The 15,415-nt window shown below is 45.0% G+C and overlaps 2 protein-coding genes across 4 annotated transcripts; one reads left to right on the top strand and one right to left on the bottom strand.

The window, feature by feature from the left end:
* The first annotated feature begins 781 nt into the window (after positions 1 to 781).
* Positions 782 to 4,253, top strand: LOC6565982 (chromatin assembly factor 1 subunit A-B). Its single transcript, XM_001992392.2, has 2 exons — positions 782 to 2,658; positions 2,725 to 4,253. The coding sequence occupies exons 1-2, from the start codon at positions 1,086 to 1,088 to the stop codon at positions 4,023 to 4,025; spliced, it is 2,874 nt and encodes a 957-aa protein (XP_001992428.1). The 5' UTR covers positions 782 to 1,085; the 3' UTR covers positions 4,026 to 4,253.
* A 493-nt stretch (positions 4,254 to 4,746) lies between these two features.
* LOC6566011 (DENN domain-containing protein Crag) lies at positions 4,747 to 15,211 on the bottom strand. Of its 3 annotated transcripts, none has more exons than XM_032739052.1 (15): positions 15,111 to 15,211; positions 13,948 to 14,288; positions 13,325 to 13,871; positions 13,102 to 13,252; positions 12,737 to 13,008; positions 12,457 to 12,670; positions 12,237 to 12,392; positions 12,003 to 12,167; positions 9,822 to 11,245; positions 9,446 to 9,748; positions 9,026 to 9,106; positions 7,267 to 7,708; positions 6,741 to 7,181; positions 6,494 to 6,678; positions 4,747 to 6,266 (listed from the first exon to the last, which is right to left on the bottom strand). In XM_032739052.1, exons 2-15 carry the CDS (start codon positions 14,246 to 14,248, stop codon positions 5,948 to 5,950), a joined length of 5,001 nt encoding a protein of 1,666 aa, XP_032594943.1. In that variant the 5' UTR covers positions 14,249 to 14,288; positions 15,111 to 15,211; the 3' UTR covers positions 4,747 to 5,947. The 3 variants fall into 3 exon arrangements, with proteins under 3 accessions (XP_032594943.1, XP_001992427.1, XP_032594944.1); XM_001992391.2 differs by lacking the exon at positions 15,111 to 15,211 and adding an exon at positions 14,888 to 14,917; XM_032739053.1 differs by lacking the exons at positions 9,026 to 9,106; positions 15,111 to 15,211 and adding an exon at positions 14,888 to 14,917.
* Between the last annotated feature and the right edge of the window lie 204 nt (positions 15,212 to 15,415).

Here is a 15,415-nt window from a genome sequence, read left to right as displayed (position 1 = left end):
TGACAAAATCAATTTCAAAATTTACTGAAATGTGTAATTAATCGTGATTAAAATTGAAACAAAAGTGCAAAGCAGCAATTCATCAATTGTGCATCAAAAGAAAACTTGGCAAAATTCGCTCTTCAACTTAGACTCAATTAAAAGTGTTCAAAAAATATGCCAAGCATTTTCCAAATATTTTGTCAATAGTTTTTTGCTTAATCGGAGAAATCTACATGTAATTTTAGCCCACTTTCTGATATAAGTGATTCTTAATAATTAAAAAAATAATAATTTAACTGCGCTCAAATCAAAAGACATCATTTCAAATTCGTTATCGTAAATTTCGAGCAGAATCGTATTTCAAATCACATCCAAAATTTGTAAGGTTTTCTAAAATAGAAAATTGCTGAAATTCAATTTTTGTTGTTTTATTTTTTAATTTTGGAAGCCTGTTCACAAATTTTTTCCAACTTTCTCACATAGGACACCAATTAATAGCAAATTGGAATAATGCCTGCTCTGTATTATTACTGACTATTTGAAAGTCTGAGAATTTAGCAGGCTTAAGCAATTTTAAATTAAAATTTTTCACATATTGTATAAAATTTAGGAATTTAAATTCATTGCCCGCCAAACAATAACGGCTTGCCTGGCAACTCTGCGAAGTACACAGCAGCAGCCACTGAGTTTGCTTTTTTGGGTAAGAAAATGCGAGACTGACAAGCTCAGTAGTGACTTACTAGCTGCTCTAGCAAATTGCTAATTTATTAAATAAAATAGTATAAATTGTTATTTAACCGCTTTTGCGGGCACTCATTTTGGAAGATCGCCATCTATGTGTGGTGTACACTAAAGTCTGCTCCACCGTAACGCATTGCCAACCATTGCGAACTATCGAATTTTGGGTAAACAGCAACTCTGCCAGCAAAACAGCTGTGCATATTTTGTTTTTCGCGCGCTTTTCCACAAATTTGTGCCGCTGTTGTGTCTATGCGTGTGTGTGTGTGTGTGTGTGTGCGTGGTAAAGAAGCGAGAACTGGGAAAACTAAACTGAACTGAACTTAACTGCACTGCACTGCAATTAATATAACAATTTAAGGAAAATGTCCGCCAATGGCAATGTGAAAACACCAAAAGCGACACGCGCCAAAGAACTGAATCAATCCAAATCGAGCAGTGGCAAGAAATTTGTACAAACTCGTCTGCCTTTCAAGCTGCTGACGCCGCTGGCCAAAGCGGCGGCCGAAGAGCAAACGGCGACTGCATCCACAGCCACAGCGGATGAGCAGCGTGAGCCGCGCAAGCGCAAATTGTCCTATGATGACGACAAGCGCGCAACAAGCGGAGCAGCGGCAATGGAGCAGGATGAGTTGGGGGAGGGCGGAACGGAGAAGCAGCTGCGCAGCAGGAATAGCAAAGAGAATCTCGATGTCAACAACGAAGATGTTATAGAGCTAGACGACGACGAGGAGGTGGAGGAGGAGGAGCTGGTAGAAGAGGAGAAAGAGCACGAGCAGTTGGAGGAGGAACAGGAGCAGCAAGAGCCAACTGAAGCAGAGCCAATGCCGGAGAAAAAAAACAGCCGGAAGTTGGCGCCAATTCAAATCCATCTGCCGCTAAACAATAACAAACGCGCCAAACGTCGCAAGGCGCTGATCAAATCGTCGGTAGAGGCATCGATGAAGCCAGCGGACAAGGAACGCAGCGATTCCAGCGACGATGTTGAGTCACTGCAGCCCCAAAAGCGACCCAAGGTTATTGAGCCAAAGGAGAACGGCAAATCCAACGCCAAAGCCAAATCCGATGCAAATGCAAATCCCAAAATGGATATGGACACAATATTGCTGGACAACAGCGATGTGGCTATGGACGTGGAAATGCAACAAGTGGAAGAGAAGCCGCCAATTTTGACGGCAAAGCAACAAAAGATATTGGAGCAGCGACGCAAGGCGCGTGAGGAGAAGGAGCACAAGCTGCAGGAGGAGCGTCGCCTCAAGCAGCTGGAGAAGGAGCAGCGCGAGCAACAGAAGAAGGCAGAGCGCGAGCAAAAGGAGGAGGAGCGTCGCAAGGAGCGCGAACAGAAGGAAGAGGAGCGACGCAAGGAGCGCGAGGAGAAGGAGCGCAAACGGCAGGCAGAGACTGAGGAAAAGCGCAAACGCAACGAGGCCAAGGAGGAGGTGCAGCGCAAAAGGGATGAAGAACGGCGCCGCAAAGAGCAGGAAAAGGAGGAGGCAGAGCTGAAGAAGAAACGCGCCGCTGCATCCTTCACCAAATTTTTTGTGCCCAAGCGAACGAAGCAGACCACCAGCAATAGCCATAACAATGGCAACGGCAACGGCAACTCCGGCTGCCTGGAGCACGAGCAGAACAGCAGTGACAGCAGTGGTTGTGGCAGCCAAATGCTCGCTTTTCGTCCCTTCCAGGTCAAGGACGACATGATTGTGGCGCCCGTCATACGCGGCACGCTGCCAAGCGATACTCGCCAACTGCTGGACAGTCTCTTCCATGATGACGATCAGCTTGATGAGGGTGATGCCAACGAGAGCATCACTCGTGGCCAGCTCTATCTCAGCGAACTGAGCCTAGGCAGGCACAAGCCGCTGCGCGGCAAGCGTGATGCACGACTCGACAGATGCGCCAAGGACGAGGAGGAGGACGACGATGTCCAAGTGATTGGTAAGCAAAAGCAATACTCTAATCTAACCATTCCTTTGTCTGCTAATGCAAACATTCCACTTGCAGATGATCTGGCCACTGCGGGCACGCCCATTGTCGTGGAGAGACCCAAGCAGCGGCCCTGGACGCGTGCCAAGTATTTGCAATTTGCGGACAATCGTCGTCCGCCGTACTACGGCACGTGGCGCAAGCGCAGCCAGCTGATCAGCGCACGTCGGCCCCTCGGCCAGGATAAGGTGCACTTTGACTACGAGGTGGACTCCGATTGCGAGTGGGAAGAGGAGGAGCCGGGCGAGTCGCTGAGCGCCAGCGAGGATGAAAAGGAGCGCGAATCAGAGGAGGAATCGGAGGAGGAATACAACGAATGGTTTGTGCCCCACGGCCATCTCAGCGAGGAGGAGCTGCAAAACGATGGCGAACTCGACGATGGCAATACGCGCGAGGCGCAGAAGGCCAAATTGCAGGTGCTGCAGCAGGAGTTTGCCCAGGAGATGAAGAAGCAGACCAAAAATATCAAGCCACGTGTGCTCGGCCCCGTCTGGCTGGACGACAATGGCAACAAATCGCAGCTCTGTCCCGCTGTCTTCATACAGACCATCAATATGTACGCCTGCTGGCAGCTGAAGCCGCTGACGCTGGAGCCGCCGCCGGAGCCGGCGCATGAGGAGGAGGCGCCCGAGGAGGCTAAGGCCAAGCCGAGCATTATGCAGCTGGATGAGCCGCTGTTGCAACAGCTGGTGCGCCTCGTCCATGGCAATAGCAAGTCGAAGGCATTCCTCATCTCCGAGTATTTGGAGTATCTGAAGGCACAGATTGCGCTGAAGTCGCAAACGTTGCTGCTGCCGCCGTCGAAGACGCTGCTGCGCGAGAAGTTCGACGAGCTGGCCGGCTGGAAATCGGTCGAAATGGAAATCGGTGTCGATGCCAAAAAGTCCAAGAAACCCAAGAAGCGTCTCTGCTGGGTGGTCAACGCCGCCGCTCTCCACAAATACCAGCTGGACGATCTAACACTGCAGAATCGATGGACGTACACGCTCACCCCGAAGACGACCAAGACAGGGGACACCTCATTGCACGAGATCACTCCGCCGTCTCATCCAGAGACGCCCGTTGTTGTTGTCGCCTCCACATCGGACATCAGTAAATTCACCACTGGCACGTCAACACCGACAGCTGCACCGTTAGCGGCTGTGCCGTCCACCAAGAAGCGTGCAACGCTGCTGATGTCTGCGCTGCGGGATCAGAATGCCCTCATCAGCCAGTACCTGCGCAAGCAGAGCGATAAGGCCAACGCCAAGAATAGCCCGCCGGCAGCAGTAGCCGGCACTGGCCACAGCAGCGATGTAGTCGTCCTGCTCTCCGATTAGTCTTAGTCTGCTGCCCACTAAACATATATATTTATATATTTTATCACATCTAAATCCATTTAGTCGTAGTGTTTACTGTACCAACCGTGCAATCCATGTAACCCAATATCCTTTCACTTGGATTATTGCTTTATGTCTCGGTTAGCTTAGGTGATTAATTAATTACATTTTTCCTGGCTACTTATATACTTGTATTTCCTAAACAATAAATAAACTTTGGTTATTATTTATGCTAAAATCAAAAACAAATTAAAAACATGCAAAATTCTTCAATTTTCAGTTCATATTTGTGTCAGCTAAGTCCATTTAGCCGTTGTCTTAATTAGCAGGTTAGTTAATTAACTTTGCACTTGATTGTACAATCGAGAATTGTACGCTATCTTACTGAATTATTTTTTTCTAGCTACGTATAAAAAATATACAATTTTCTTATCAACAAAATATACAAATATTATATTATATTATTATACATGATAAAATATGTTTCAAACTGAGTATTTTCGCTTTTTGAAAATCTCAATAAAAACGATAAAAAAGACCATTAAGCTAAAAAATATAATCTAAATCATTTATTTTTATATAAATATATATATATTTTTTTAAATTTGCACTATTTGTTAAATTATTTTGTAGATGTATTCATCATGTATATATTAATAAATAAATAAAATATTCAGCGATTTACACATGTAGAGAAAAAACAAATGGGTATATATATTTTATTTTTCTTGTTTATTTTTATTATTTTTGCAATTTGTTTTAAGTTAATTTAAATATAAATATACATTTACTTAATATGACCGGCAAAAAGGATTTCTGAAAAGATATATGAATTTTTTCTTTTATTATATATATTATTTTTCCTATAGTTTTTCTTTTTGTCTGTGTGTGATATTTAAAAATTGTAAATTGAATAACATTTGCTTTTATCTCACTGATTTATTTATATTGCTATTGTAATCGTTGTTTTTGTTGTTGCTGTTGATGTTGTTGTTCTTGTATGTCGGTTGTTTGTTGCGCCACAAGTTCAGCCCATTTAACCCTAAGCCCAGCCCAAACCCATACCACTCCCCCCCATTCCTATTCCCCTTCCTATACCCATTCCCCATCGGATATCCACTGATTTTCGAGATGTTCCATTTCGTTCGCTATCTACATTGGTCGATGACGACCGCAGCTTGATGAAATTAATATTTTTGAAATAATAATCACAATTTAAAGGCGTTGCGATTGAAATGATGACATACATACTACTACATATGTATGTGTGTGTATGCGTGTGTGTATGTATGTACATAATATGTATATAATACATCCTTCATACAAACTAATTACAGACAGATCGCACATGCATTCTATATGCATATGTTCCGTTATATTATATATAATAAGGCAAATATGTATGTCGAGGGTCAAGTTTGTTGCGGGAAGTCAATTATATGTTTATATAGAGAAAACAAACAAGTATTTTTAAACATGCCAAGTTTTTCATTTGTTGTGTGTGTGTGTATTGTCTTAGAAACCAGTCACTTATAGGTGTGTGTGTGTGTGTGTTGTGTGTGAAAGAGTTGGCTCTGCATTGTGCGAGCGAGAGAGAGATAGAAAGATAGAGAGAATGCTAAGCAAAAATGAAAATTGTCAATTCAAATGTATAAAAAAAAAAACCTCAAAAATTAAGTACTTAAAATTTAAGTTCAAGTCATTTACAAGTCAACATTTTGTTAGCTATTTGTTTTGCTTGTCAATTGATTGATGTGGTTGTGTTAAGCGTTTTCTTCTTGTTTGTTTTGTTTTGTTTTTGGTCGCCATGTCTTTTACGATTTCAAATCTGCTTTATCCTCGTCCACGTCCAAGTCAATGTCCACGTCTACGTCCACATCCATTTCGCCATCGTCCTCATCCAGATCTACGTCGACCGCACGTCAGGGCAGCAAAAGGGGCTTAAAATATGCTCGACAGAAGATTGTGGATGCCGATGGGGGCAGATCCTGATTGCGATAGTACATGTTGCATTCGCGTTCCGTTAGCTTATCAAAGACGGCCGCATATTCGCGATGGAATGTGGCCAGATCGACATTGGCACGCCCGATGGCCGTTAGCGCAAGAAAGAGTATATCCCGGTAGAATGAATGTGAACGCTCCACGCCATTATTCTTCAGCTTGTGCCGCTCGTTGGCCAAACGCTTCAGCGGCGTGGCCAGATCATTGCAACGTATCGCTGACAGTATCTGCTGAATGACGCTGCAACAAACAAAATAAACAAACAATCGAATGAGATCAAATATTATTTAACAATGCATAATGTAAGTGGAGTAACTAAATGTATATATATATATATAATTATATCTTTGAATAATATTTCTTGGCATTAGCATTCCTCGCAATCATAGCGAATTATAATAAATTAAATATTTCGCAAAAAAGAAAATTCTTTAGAAAATGACGATGGTTTTTATTAATTGTCTTACTTTTTGCTGAGCTGCGCCTGATCGGTGAGCAGAGCCTTGATCAATGGACTTGTGGGCTGCGTCTCCCTGTAGAGGATGTACATGGGTGATCCGCTTGTCTCACTATGCAAGTGAAGGTTGTCCCACAGGCACTGTATGTGAACGGTTTTCACCTTGGTCAGTGGGTCCAGTTGCTCCTCGTCGCTCTGCAATTGAAGTGAATGAATCAGAACAGATCTTTTGGATTGGATGGGATTGGATCACTCACCGTTGGCGGCAGACAAAGCTCGGGCAGATGGGTCTTACCCTCGATGCGTTCCATTAGCCACAATAGATTCCAGTAGATGATGGGATGTTCCTCGACAAAGTTTGGCTTGATGAGCGCCATGTCGCCCTCTTGGGTGAGTATGTTTTCCAGCTCCTTGCGCAGCACCAACGGATTCAGATACGGCACCGCTATGCTACTCTTATCGGCTGCAATTGCCTCGTCATTAGTTTCGCTCTCGGCGGTTGCAAGACGCGTGATTTGAACGCTAAGAAAGGGCACCGTCAGCTTGTTGCACGCGTGGCACGTGGTATTCAAGTTGGAATCCTCCGCCGACCACCCGCTCATGATCTCCTCATCATAAACGAGCACCGAACAGTTGTGGCACTTCGAGCAGGTCGTCAACTGTATCAGCACATCGCATTCCGGGTCCACGCCACCACCCTGTTGCAAAGCACATCGAGATCGAGATCAAGATGGTAAATCAGTTGGTGTATTTATTTGTATTGAGCTTTGTAGCAGATCTTACCTCGGCTGTTGGGCTATAGAGATTGTCGGGCAGGGCGGGGAAGGCGAACATATGCATCGCCGCATTGGAGCTGTTCTCGCCGAGTGGCACCAGATTGTTGTAGCTCGATTTGCGCGACTCGCTCAGTCTGCCCCAAGGGTCCAGATCGCTGGGGACGCGTCGCAGTTTGCCCTCGTCGGCACCAGCGCCGGCTGTGTCATGCTCCTCGCCGCCCGCAGACGCCTCCTGCTGATGATGATGCTGATGATGATGATGGTGCTGCAGATGGTGATGATGATGATGGTGATGATGCTGCCCATTGTTCGTCTTCACCGGCGTCGAGTTCGCCGATATGGCTCCCTTGATCTCATCAAATTTACGCGTCAGCGAATTGGCCGCAAACTTAATGCTGCTCAGGCTGCCCTGGATCAGCTCATTGGACTTCTTGCCCGTCAAGCTGGGGCTATTGGGGACGTTAAAGAGCACATGTTAAAGTGTTGAAGTTGCACATTTGTATTGTATTCTTTACACAAACACAGAGGCTATGTGACAAGAGCTTTACGAATGAAATACGAACAACAAACAAGGATTGCAGCGACAGCAATAAACGATTTCACATGGACTATATATATATAGATTGAGTGGTTCTCCAATTAATACTAATTGCGATATATAAAATTCACTTTTCAAATAAATCCATTTTAATACTATACATGAAACAGAAGGCATTCAAAGTGAATCGTTATTTGCTGTGCTGCTCACACATGTGCAGAAAAATAGAGTGAGACAGGGAGACAAACACAGCGAGAGAGAGAGAGAGAGAGAAAGAGAGTGTGATCGAGTTTTTGGGTGCTGTTGTGGGTTATGACAAAACTTGTGTCAGTGTAGATGTTGAGGTTTACTTTTTATAATTCATATTTATTTTATGGTGATTTTACAAACATGAAACATGTTAACGATAAGTGTGTGTGTGTGTTTGTGTGTGTGGATGTATGTATGTGTGCGTGTGTATGTGGTTTGTGTCAAACCTTGAATTGCCCGCCACCACCACCACCACCAACAACAACAACAACAATAACAACGCCGAGGAGCAAGTTGAGTGCTGTGCCACAACCCAGAAACCGAAACCGAAACGCAAAACGCAGCAACTGATCAATGATTCAATGTGGAACTCAAATGAAACAAAAGTCGACTCGAATGTATTGTGTTAAAAAGCCAATGCTGTGAAACACTAATTACTTAAGTAATTGAACAATTACTTGAAACTTAAACTCGCAACTTGAGCAACAAGAGTGGGAGATAAGTGTGATTGCCATGAATTATGAATTGGTATTCAAATATATTGTGCGTGTAATTACTTTGGCAATTGTAATTGATTTTATGTTTGGAATTGAAAGTAATTACAATTGTAGCAAGGTTATTTTTAAGTATTAAAATAATCACTAAATTGTAATAAAAGCCATTAAGCAAGTAAATCATTTTGGCAATGGCTTTGAAATCATATAATTATGAATATGACTAAATAATTGATATGAGTAATTATGGTAATTATATTAAATATAATAAAAAAAAATGATTTGAAAGTTCTCCAAAGTTGAACAGACTCCGCCACCAGCTATAATATAATAAGTAGTATACCCATGGAGAACCTGTGAGAAGTGAATTTTCAATTTGACATACATACACAATGCATCCGCACAGTGTATGCTTGTGGGTTTGTCGAGAGAAAGAGAGAGAGAGAGAGAGTGAATAGAGTGTAGATCTTTTCTGTCTGACTTACCTTATGCTTGATATATTTTCTATTATATTGGCGGGCAATTTCAAGTCTTTCTTAAGGGACAATCGTGCGGGTGAATAACGTCTACGATACAAAAAATATATGCACAGAAACGAATTGGAGCGATTCAGTTTTGATATGTAAAAATAGAAGAGAGGCAAACAAATTAAAAACAATTTATCGAATTCAAATCTAAACGAAACAAAAAAAGAAAAACAAAAATTTGCATTTGACTGAGTTTGCATATCTGTGTGTGTATATGTGTGTGTGTTTGTGTGTGTTGTGGAATGCGTGTGGATTGTTTGCAAAATGATTCAATTGAAAAATGGCACACAACAGTTTATAAAACAACAATGCTTATTCATTTTGTACTGATTGTTTTCGCTTGGATCGTGTGGCACCAACTGGTGGCGATTTAGTTACCCGAAAGTGAACTTGAGCGAGGAGCCAATATTGGCCAGACTGTGGGTGACCCCACTGCTGGCCACTGGCATCGTCTCGGACCGATGCATGCTCTTCCCAATTTGCGTCGACTCATCGAAGGTGGCGCTGCGCTGTCCCCTGAATAGAATTGGCTTATCGCTGTACATGTTGCTATTGAGAGCCGTTGCAGCTGCCATCATCTCTGCCTGCGCCTCTGGCTGCTGCTGTGTGGCGGCGGCCACGATCTCCTCGTTCAAAGCGCCCAGCGGATCGTTTTGCGTAACGGGCGTTCGTGGCGATATTCTGAAAGCAAACAAAATAGAAGCACCATCGATGCTGAGTTTCGAATTCAAATGGAAAACGGAATTCAACTCACTTGGTGGGGCTTTGGACGCGTTGCCTGGCTCGCTGTGCGATCATATGCTCATCGAGTTCATCTGGCTCCTGCTCCTCATCGACATCCTCATCCACATCAACGTCGAGGTCGTAATCACCGCCAGCAAACTGCAATTCTTGCTTGACCTTTTGCGGTGTCAACGACGCCGTTTGTTCCTCATTTCGGACCTGTTCATCATCATCATCATCGTCCTCGCCATCCCCGATGCTCATGATTTGCTTGCGAGACTTGCCACCATAGGTGGGCGTATGGGGTGTGTGAGGTGCACTGCCGTTGGCGCTATTGCTGGCCGATTCACCGCTGATCAGCAGGCCTGCGCTGCTCACCACATCCTCGGTGGGCAGCGCATCGGGCGGGCCGCCCGTCACCGTTTGGCGCACAATGCTGCCCAGCTTGTTGCGCAGCCTGTCGAAGGCGGCAAAATCCAGCAGGCCACCGCCGACACCTTCGCCGGAGCTAGCCAAGCTGCTGCGCGACTGGCCGTCAACCGTTTCCAGTGTGCTCAGATTGTGGTCGTGCGACGAGCTGAGCGATTTGCATACCTTGGCGGCGGCATGTCGTTTGCCGGCGCGTCGAAAATGCGCCGCGCCCATGACGACATTCTTAATGCCGTTCCAGCGGATCTGGCTGAGCGTCGTGCTGTCGCTGGGCCACTGCGATTCGAGCACACATCGATTGTAGAATCCATAAGTGAGAGCATTCGGCTGTACACCCGATCGCTTCATCAGATAGTGTAGACGCACAGCTAGCACGGGTAGATTGTGAATGCCGCAGAGCTGCATCATGATGCGATAGCAGAACTCGTCGCAGGTGATCTTCAACTTGCTGGCACGCACCAGGACATCGTAGGCGGCGCGCAGAATGTCATGCTCCTTGCCCGCATGCCGCGTATCTATCACCATGGAGGGCAGTATCAGGAAGTATAACGAGTAGCACGTGGCCAGTAGATATTTGGACCACGCTTCCGGATGCTGCTGGCAACGGCTGGCCATCTTCTGTGACAGCTTCACCTCGTGCTTGGTGCGACGCGCTATCGGCGATCCCGGCGACATCGACGCATTAAGCTGCATCTGCAGGAACTGGGACAGCGCGGTCTTCCTTGTGCTTTGCAGCAACTCGGGCTGCAGTGTGAAGTTCCTATTATAATTGTAGGTGATAGCACCGCCAGCCGTCGTCGAGACACTGTCTGGTGGAAAGATGTACTTGGTGCGCTCGCTGCTCTGGCCCGTGTCCCAATCAACCAGATGCAGCTGAGCGGGCGTCTCGTCGTAGCCGCCCACCTTCTCGGCGCACTCGTCAAAGAAGCTGAGACCATGATCTCCGTCCGACACAAAGCTGCGTTCCTCAATGAATCGAATGAACATCTGAGTTTTCATTAGCAGCTCAAAGAATTTCTGGTGCGACTGCACAAGACAGATAAACAGAGAGAGAAATCATTAATAAAATCCATACGAAATTATCCAAAAAAAACTAAATTATAATGTGAAATATTATTATTCATCGATTTCGAGTAAATGTCTTGCCTTCTTTTTTGTTGTTTTTAGCCTGAATTCAGTATATGAGATCACACATTGACTCATGACTTATTTTTAATTGACTCAGTTCGTTCATTAATTGATTTCATAAAGGAAACAATTCAACTGAATCAACGTGAAAGCTTGCGAATCTAAACTAACAACAAAGAACATGAAAATACGAGGGTAAAAAAAAAAACCTTAATACTAATGTATAATATATTTAAAATGATTCAAGAACTGCATCAGCATCGCTGCCTTTGAACAATTTTTAAAATGGAAAAATTATTTAAATTTAAATTTAAAATAATCAAAAGGATTTTCATATCAGAAGCGTGAAGAGCATTAAAGTATAATCAGAATTAATGTGTGTGTCTGCAACAGACAAAAAGGAATTATTTTTCTGCCCGCAGAGTGGCAAGAGATTTATAGCGATGACCGCTTCTCTCATCGATTGATTGCCACTTGTGGCTGACGTCAGCAGAGTAATGCGAATTTAAAAATAGATTTAAATTTGTGGATGATTGCTGCTCACAGCAAACAGAAGCAAGATCAAGTACATAAATTATTAGTTCGCTTTGTTTGTGAGCCAGTTGTTTGAATTATGTAGAGAATCCAAATCCTCCATTTCACCTTTCACTCTTACCTTGTCGCGCGAGCGCAGAAAAGCCTTTAGCTGAAATAAGGCACTTGGATCCGTGGCGCCAACGGAGGGCGCCCTTGATATGGGCACCAAGTAGTCACGATAGCCACGCAATATGGACGCCATAAAGAGCAGAAATGCCTCCTGAATGCGCTGCTCCAGCACCAGCTGCAATCATAAATAGGAATCACTCAATCAAATGTAACCAAATGCAAAGAGATGCTATCGGTAGCCTACCTCACGCTTCCGCTTTCGTATGTCACGATCCAAGCTATTGGTGGAGTCATAGCTTACGGGCTTGACGTTCTCCAACTCCGTCAGCGTTTGTCGGAGCAGGCGGGCGGCACGCTTGGGCAGCAGCTTAGGCGTCAAGTGACGTTGCGAGTCGCACAGCTGCGGAGAGAGAGAGAACGAGACTGATTAGGGATTCATGATGTGAAGACAGAGGCGGGCATACACTAATATTATTGGTATCCAAGTCAATGCAGGTCACATCCGTGGGCGGTTCGTACAAATCGAAGAAGCGCGAGTCAACACCAATCAAATAAGGCAACGGTGCATGGAGCACCTCGGCCAAGCCCAGCGGGCATAACGGAATATAGGGGCACTGCCACTTGAACGGAAACAGCAGCGACACAATCGCCTCAGCGACGGCAGTCAGCGTTGCAGGTCTGCAATGAAGATTCGGCGATTCGTTAATTATATGCAAACATAAATCGAATATGTAGATCACCCACCTGAGCGAGTGTATGAGTATCTTTTGCTCGGTGAGCGCAAGGAGCAGTACGTGCAGGCAGTTCTCGGTGCCCAGATTCTGAAGCAGCATATAAAAACCGGCGCCGCTGCGTGGCAACGGCGAATCCTCTGGCTGTGTGAGCAAAATGCGATCATTTGATTCGCTGGACAGCTGCAAATGGATGCTGGGTGCCGGGAACGGCACCTCGTCCAGCAGCTGTATAATATACCGTTCTACGGGTATCGGAATATTGCCGCCATATAAAACCATACGCTAAAAGAAAAACACAAAACACAAAACAAAAAGAAGGAAAAGAATAAAAAAAAGTTAGCAGTTGTCTGTTAATTTTGTGAAAATGCAGCTTACGTGCAAGTATTTCAGCCACTTGTCGAAGGTGTCACCAAACGGATGATGCGACAGCAGGCAAATCGCCTTGATCATGTGCAGCGAGTGCTGTGACGCAAACTCTTCGTTCCAGCCAAGCAAATCGCGTTGCTCCGCCGACAGTTGCGATTCGCTGCAATCAATGCAAAGTGCAAAAATTATATCAATTGCGAAATTGGAAAGTTTCAATTAGTGCACTACTCACTCGAAGTCCTCGTAGAAGGTCAGCGCCGAGCCGTAGACCTTGTATGTGCCATCGCTGACGGTCAGCACAAATGTGCTGAACACCGGACTGATGGGTTTGCGCTTCTCGTTGCCGTTGACATGCGGCCACGCTTCCAGGCTGGCGCCCATGGGCAGGCAGAAGAGCGGCACGCTCGGACACAATTTGAGGGGAAAGTCTGTGTGATCCACGGTGGGATAGCGCAACAATATTTCGGGCCTATAGCTAATGTGCTTTGGACGATACATGGACTTCTTGTAGCACAAATAAACATCGCTGCCCACATAGCCCTTGTTCAGGGTCTTATATATGAGACAGAAGGCATGCGGCGGCCGTTCCCCCTTGCTCTGGACAATCACGCACAGCTCGGTGACGACCAGCTCGTTGCAGGGCATGTCTGGGCGGGCGCGTCGATATGTGAGAAACGTTTTCGCAGACGAGTTATTCACATTGGCCACACGCCCGCCCGGTGTTTCGCCAACAATTTCCGCATCCGACATGATGCGCTCGTGACCATCATACAAAACTCCTGCACGACGGACCAAAAACGAAACAAAGAAAAGAATATTTATGCTTTCGTTCACAATGCGATTGAATTTGCTTACCGATATCCACGAGCGGTGGCCGATCCTTGCCGCGTCGAAAGTAGATATAACATTCGGTAGTGCGCACCGAGCCGTGATTGAGATTAGCCGGCATGCCAGTGGGCGTCTGCTCGAGCAGCTCATAGCCCTCGGGCAGCTGCTCGCCCAGCAACGGAAAGTAGACACCAATGTCTGTGATGGGCTCAATTGTATTCGCCGCACGCAACCGGCCCGAATCGTTGAATATGTTGTCCTGTAGCAGTTGCGGTTGCTCCGGCATACCGGCAACCACAAAATAGTCCGCTATGCGTTTCTCCTCCATGTCTTTGACTGGAATTGGTTGCGTGTGTGATTGTCTTTAACTGTAAATATATGAAGCGATAAGATAAAAGCGATGGCCAGAGACACAAATATAGGCAACAGACAACAGATACTATAGACTATAGATACATAATAAATGTATATGTAGCCACGCAGCTAAAAAGCCTGGAGCGGAAGGGCAGCTGGCGCAATTCTTTGTTTACATTGCACGATGTCGCCGCTATCGCCGCAAACTGATTAGAAATGCGCATACATAAGCTACGATTCGACTTCAATTAAACCAAAAGTAAATATATAAATAAAATAACTGAGCGACTTCGCCAGAATCTCAATACGAGCGGCGTCGCTGTTGGAAATTGTTGTTGTCGTTCTCGTTGCTGTTGCTGTTTTGTGTTGTTATGCTGCGACTACAGAGTACAACAAAAACAAGTTCCGCATGATGATTCAACGACGTTTCCGCTGCTGCTGCTGCTGTTGCTGCTGCTCAATGTTCAATGCCAAACCCATTGTTTAGTTGCTGCTGCTGCTGTTACTGCTGATCTGGGTTTTTGTTTACAGGAATCCAAATCGAAATCAAAAACTGTTTCCCTTGCGTTCGTTTCGTTTGTTATGTGCTGCTTATATGCATTTAGATACTTACGAATTCCTTGTTATTGTTATTGTTGGTGTTTTTTTTAAATTTCTTTTATTGTTGTTTGCTCGTCGTTGTTGCAGCTGCTAGCGATGCTGCTGTGTCTTTGATTTTGGGTTTCCAAATTTGTGTCGTCGTTTTTGCAACTTCTTCACACTACGTTAATTTCCACACACAGCGTTGCACAAACACACAAGCACACACACACACACATGCACACACTCTCACTCACATATCGATATGTAGGCGGCGACACTCGCCCACTTGCACTTTGTCTTGACGTTGTGCTCGTTGCGATCTTAACTATCGCGCGTCTTTTGTTTAATTTATTACGTCGAGCCCGTTGTTGGACGCATGCAAAATCGTAGAGTGTATTAAGTGCTTGGCTCGTTGATTTATCATTGTATCGCTGACATACAGTTTCGATACAATAATATTGCTATCGATTATTAAAATAAATCATACTTACGCTTTGAGCAATTTGTCAACTGTTGCAAGATAAAAAATATCGGTGAAGCCTTTCAAAATTGTTACTTC

This window comes from Drosophila grimshawi, unplaced genomic scaffold (assembly GCF_018153295.1).
Source record: "Drosophila grimshawi isolate 15287-2541.00 unplaced genomic scaffold, ASM1815329v1 contig_848, whole genome shotgun sequence".
NCBI classification, from domain to species: domain Eukaryota; kingdom Metazoa; phylum Arthropoda; class Insecta; order Diptera; family Drosophilidae; genus Drosophila; species Drosophila grimshawi.
This window is presented reverse-complemented; position numbering and strand designations above follow the sequence as displayed.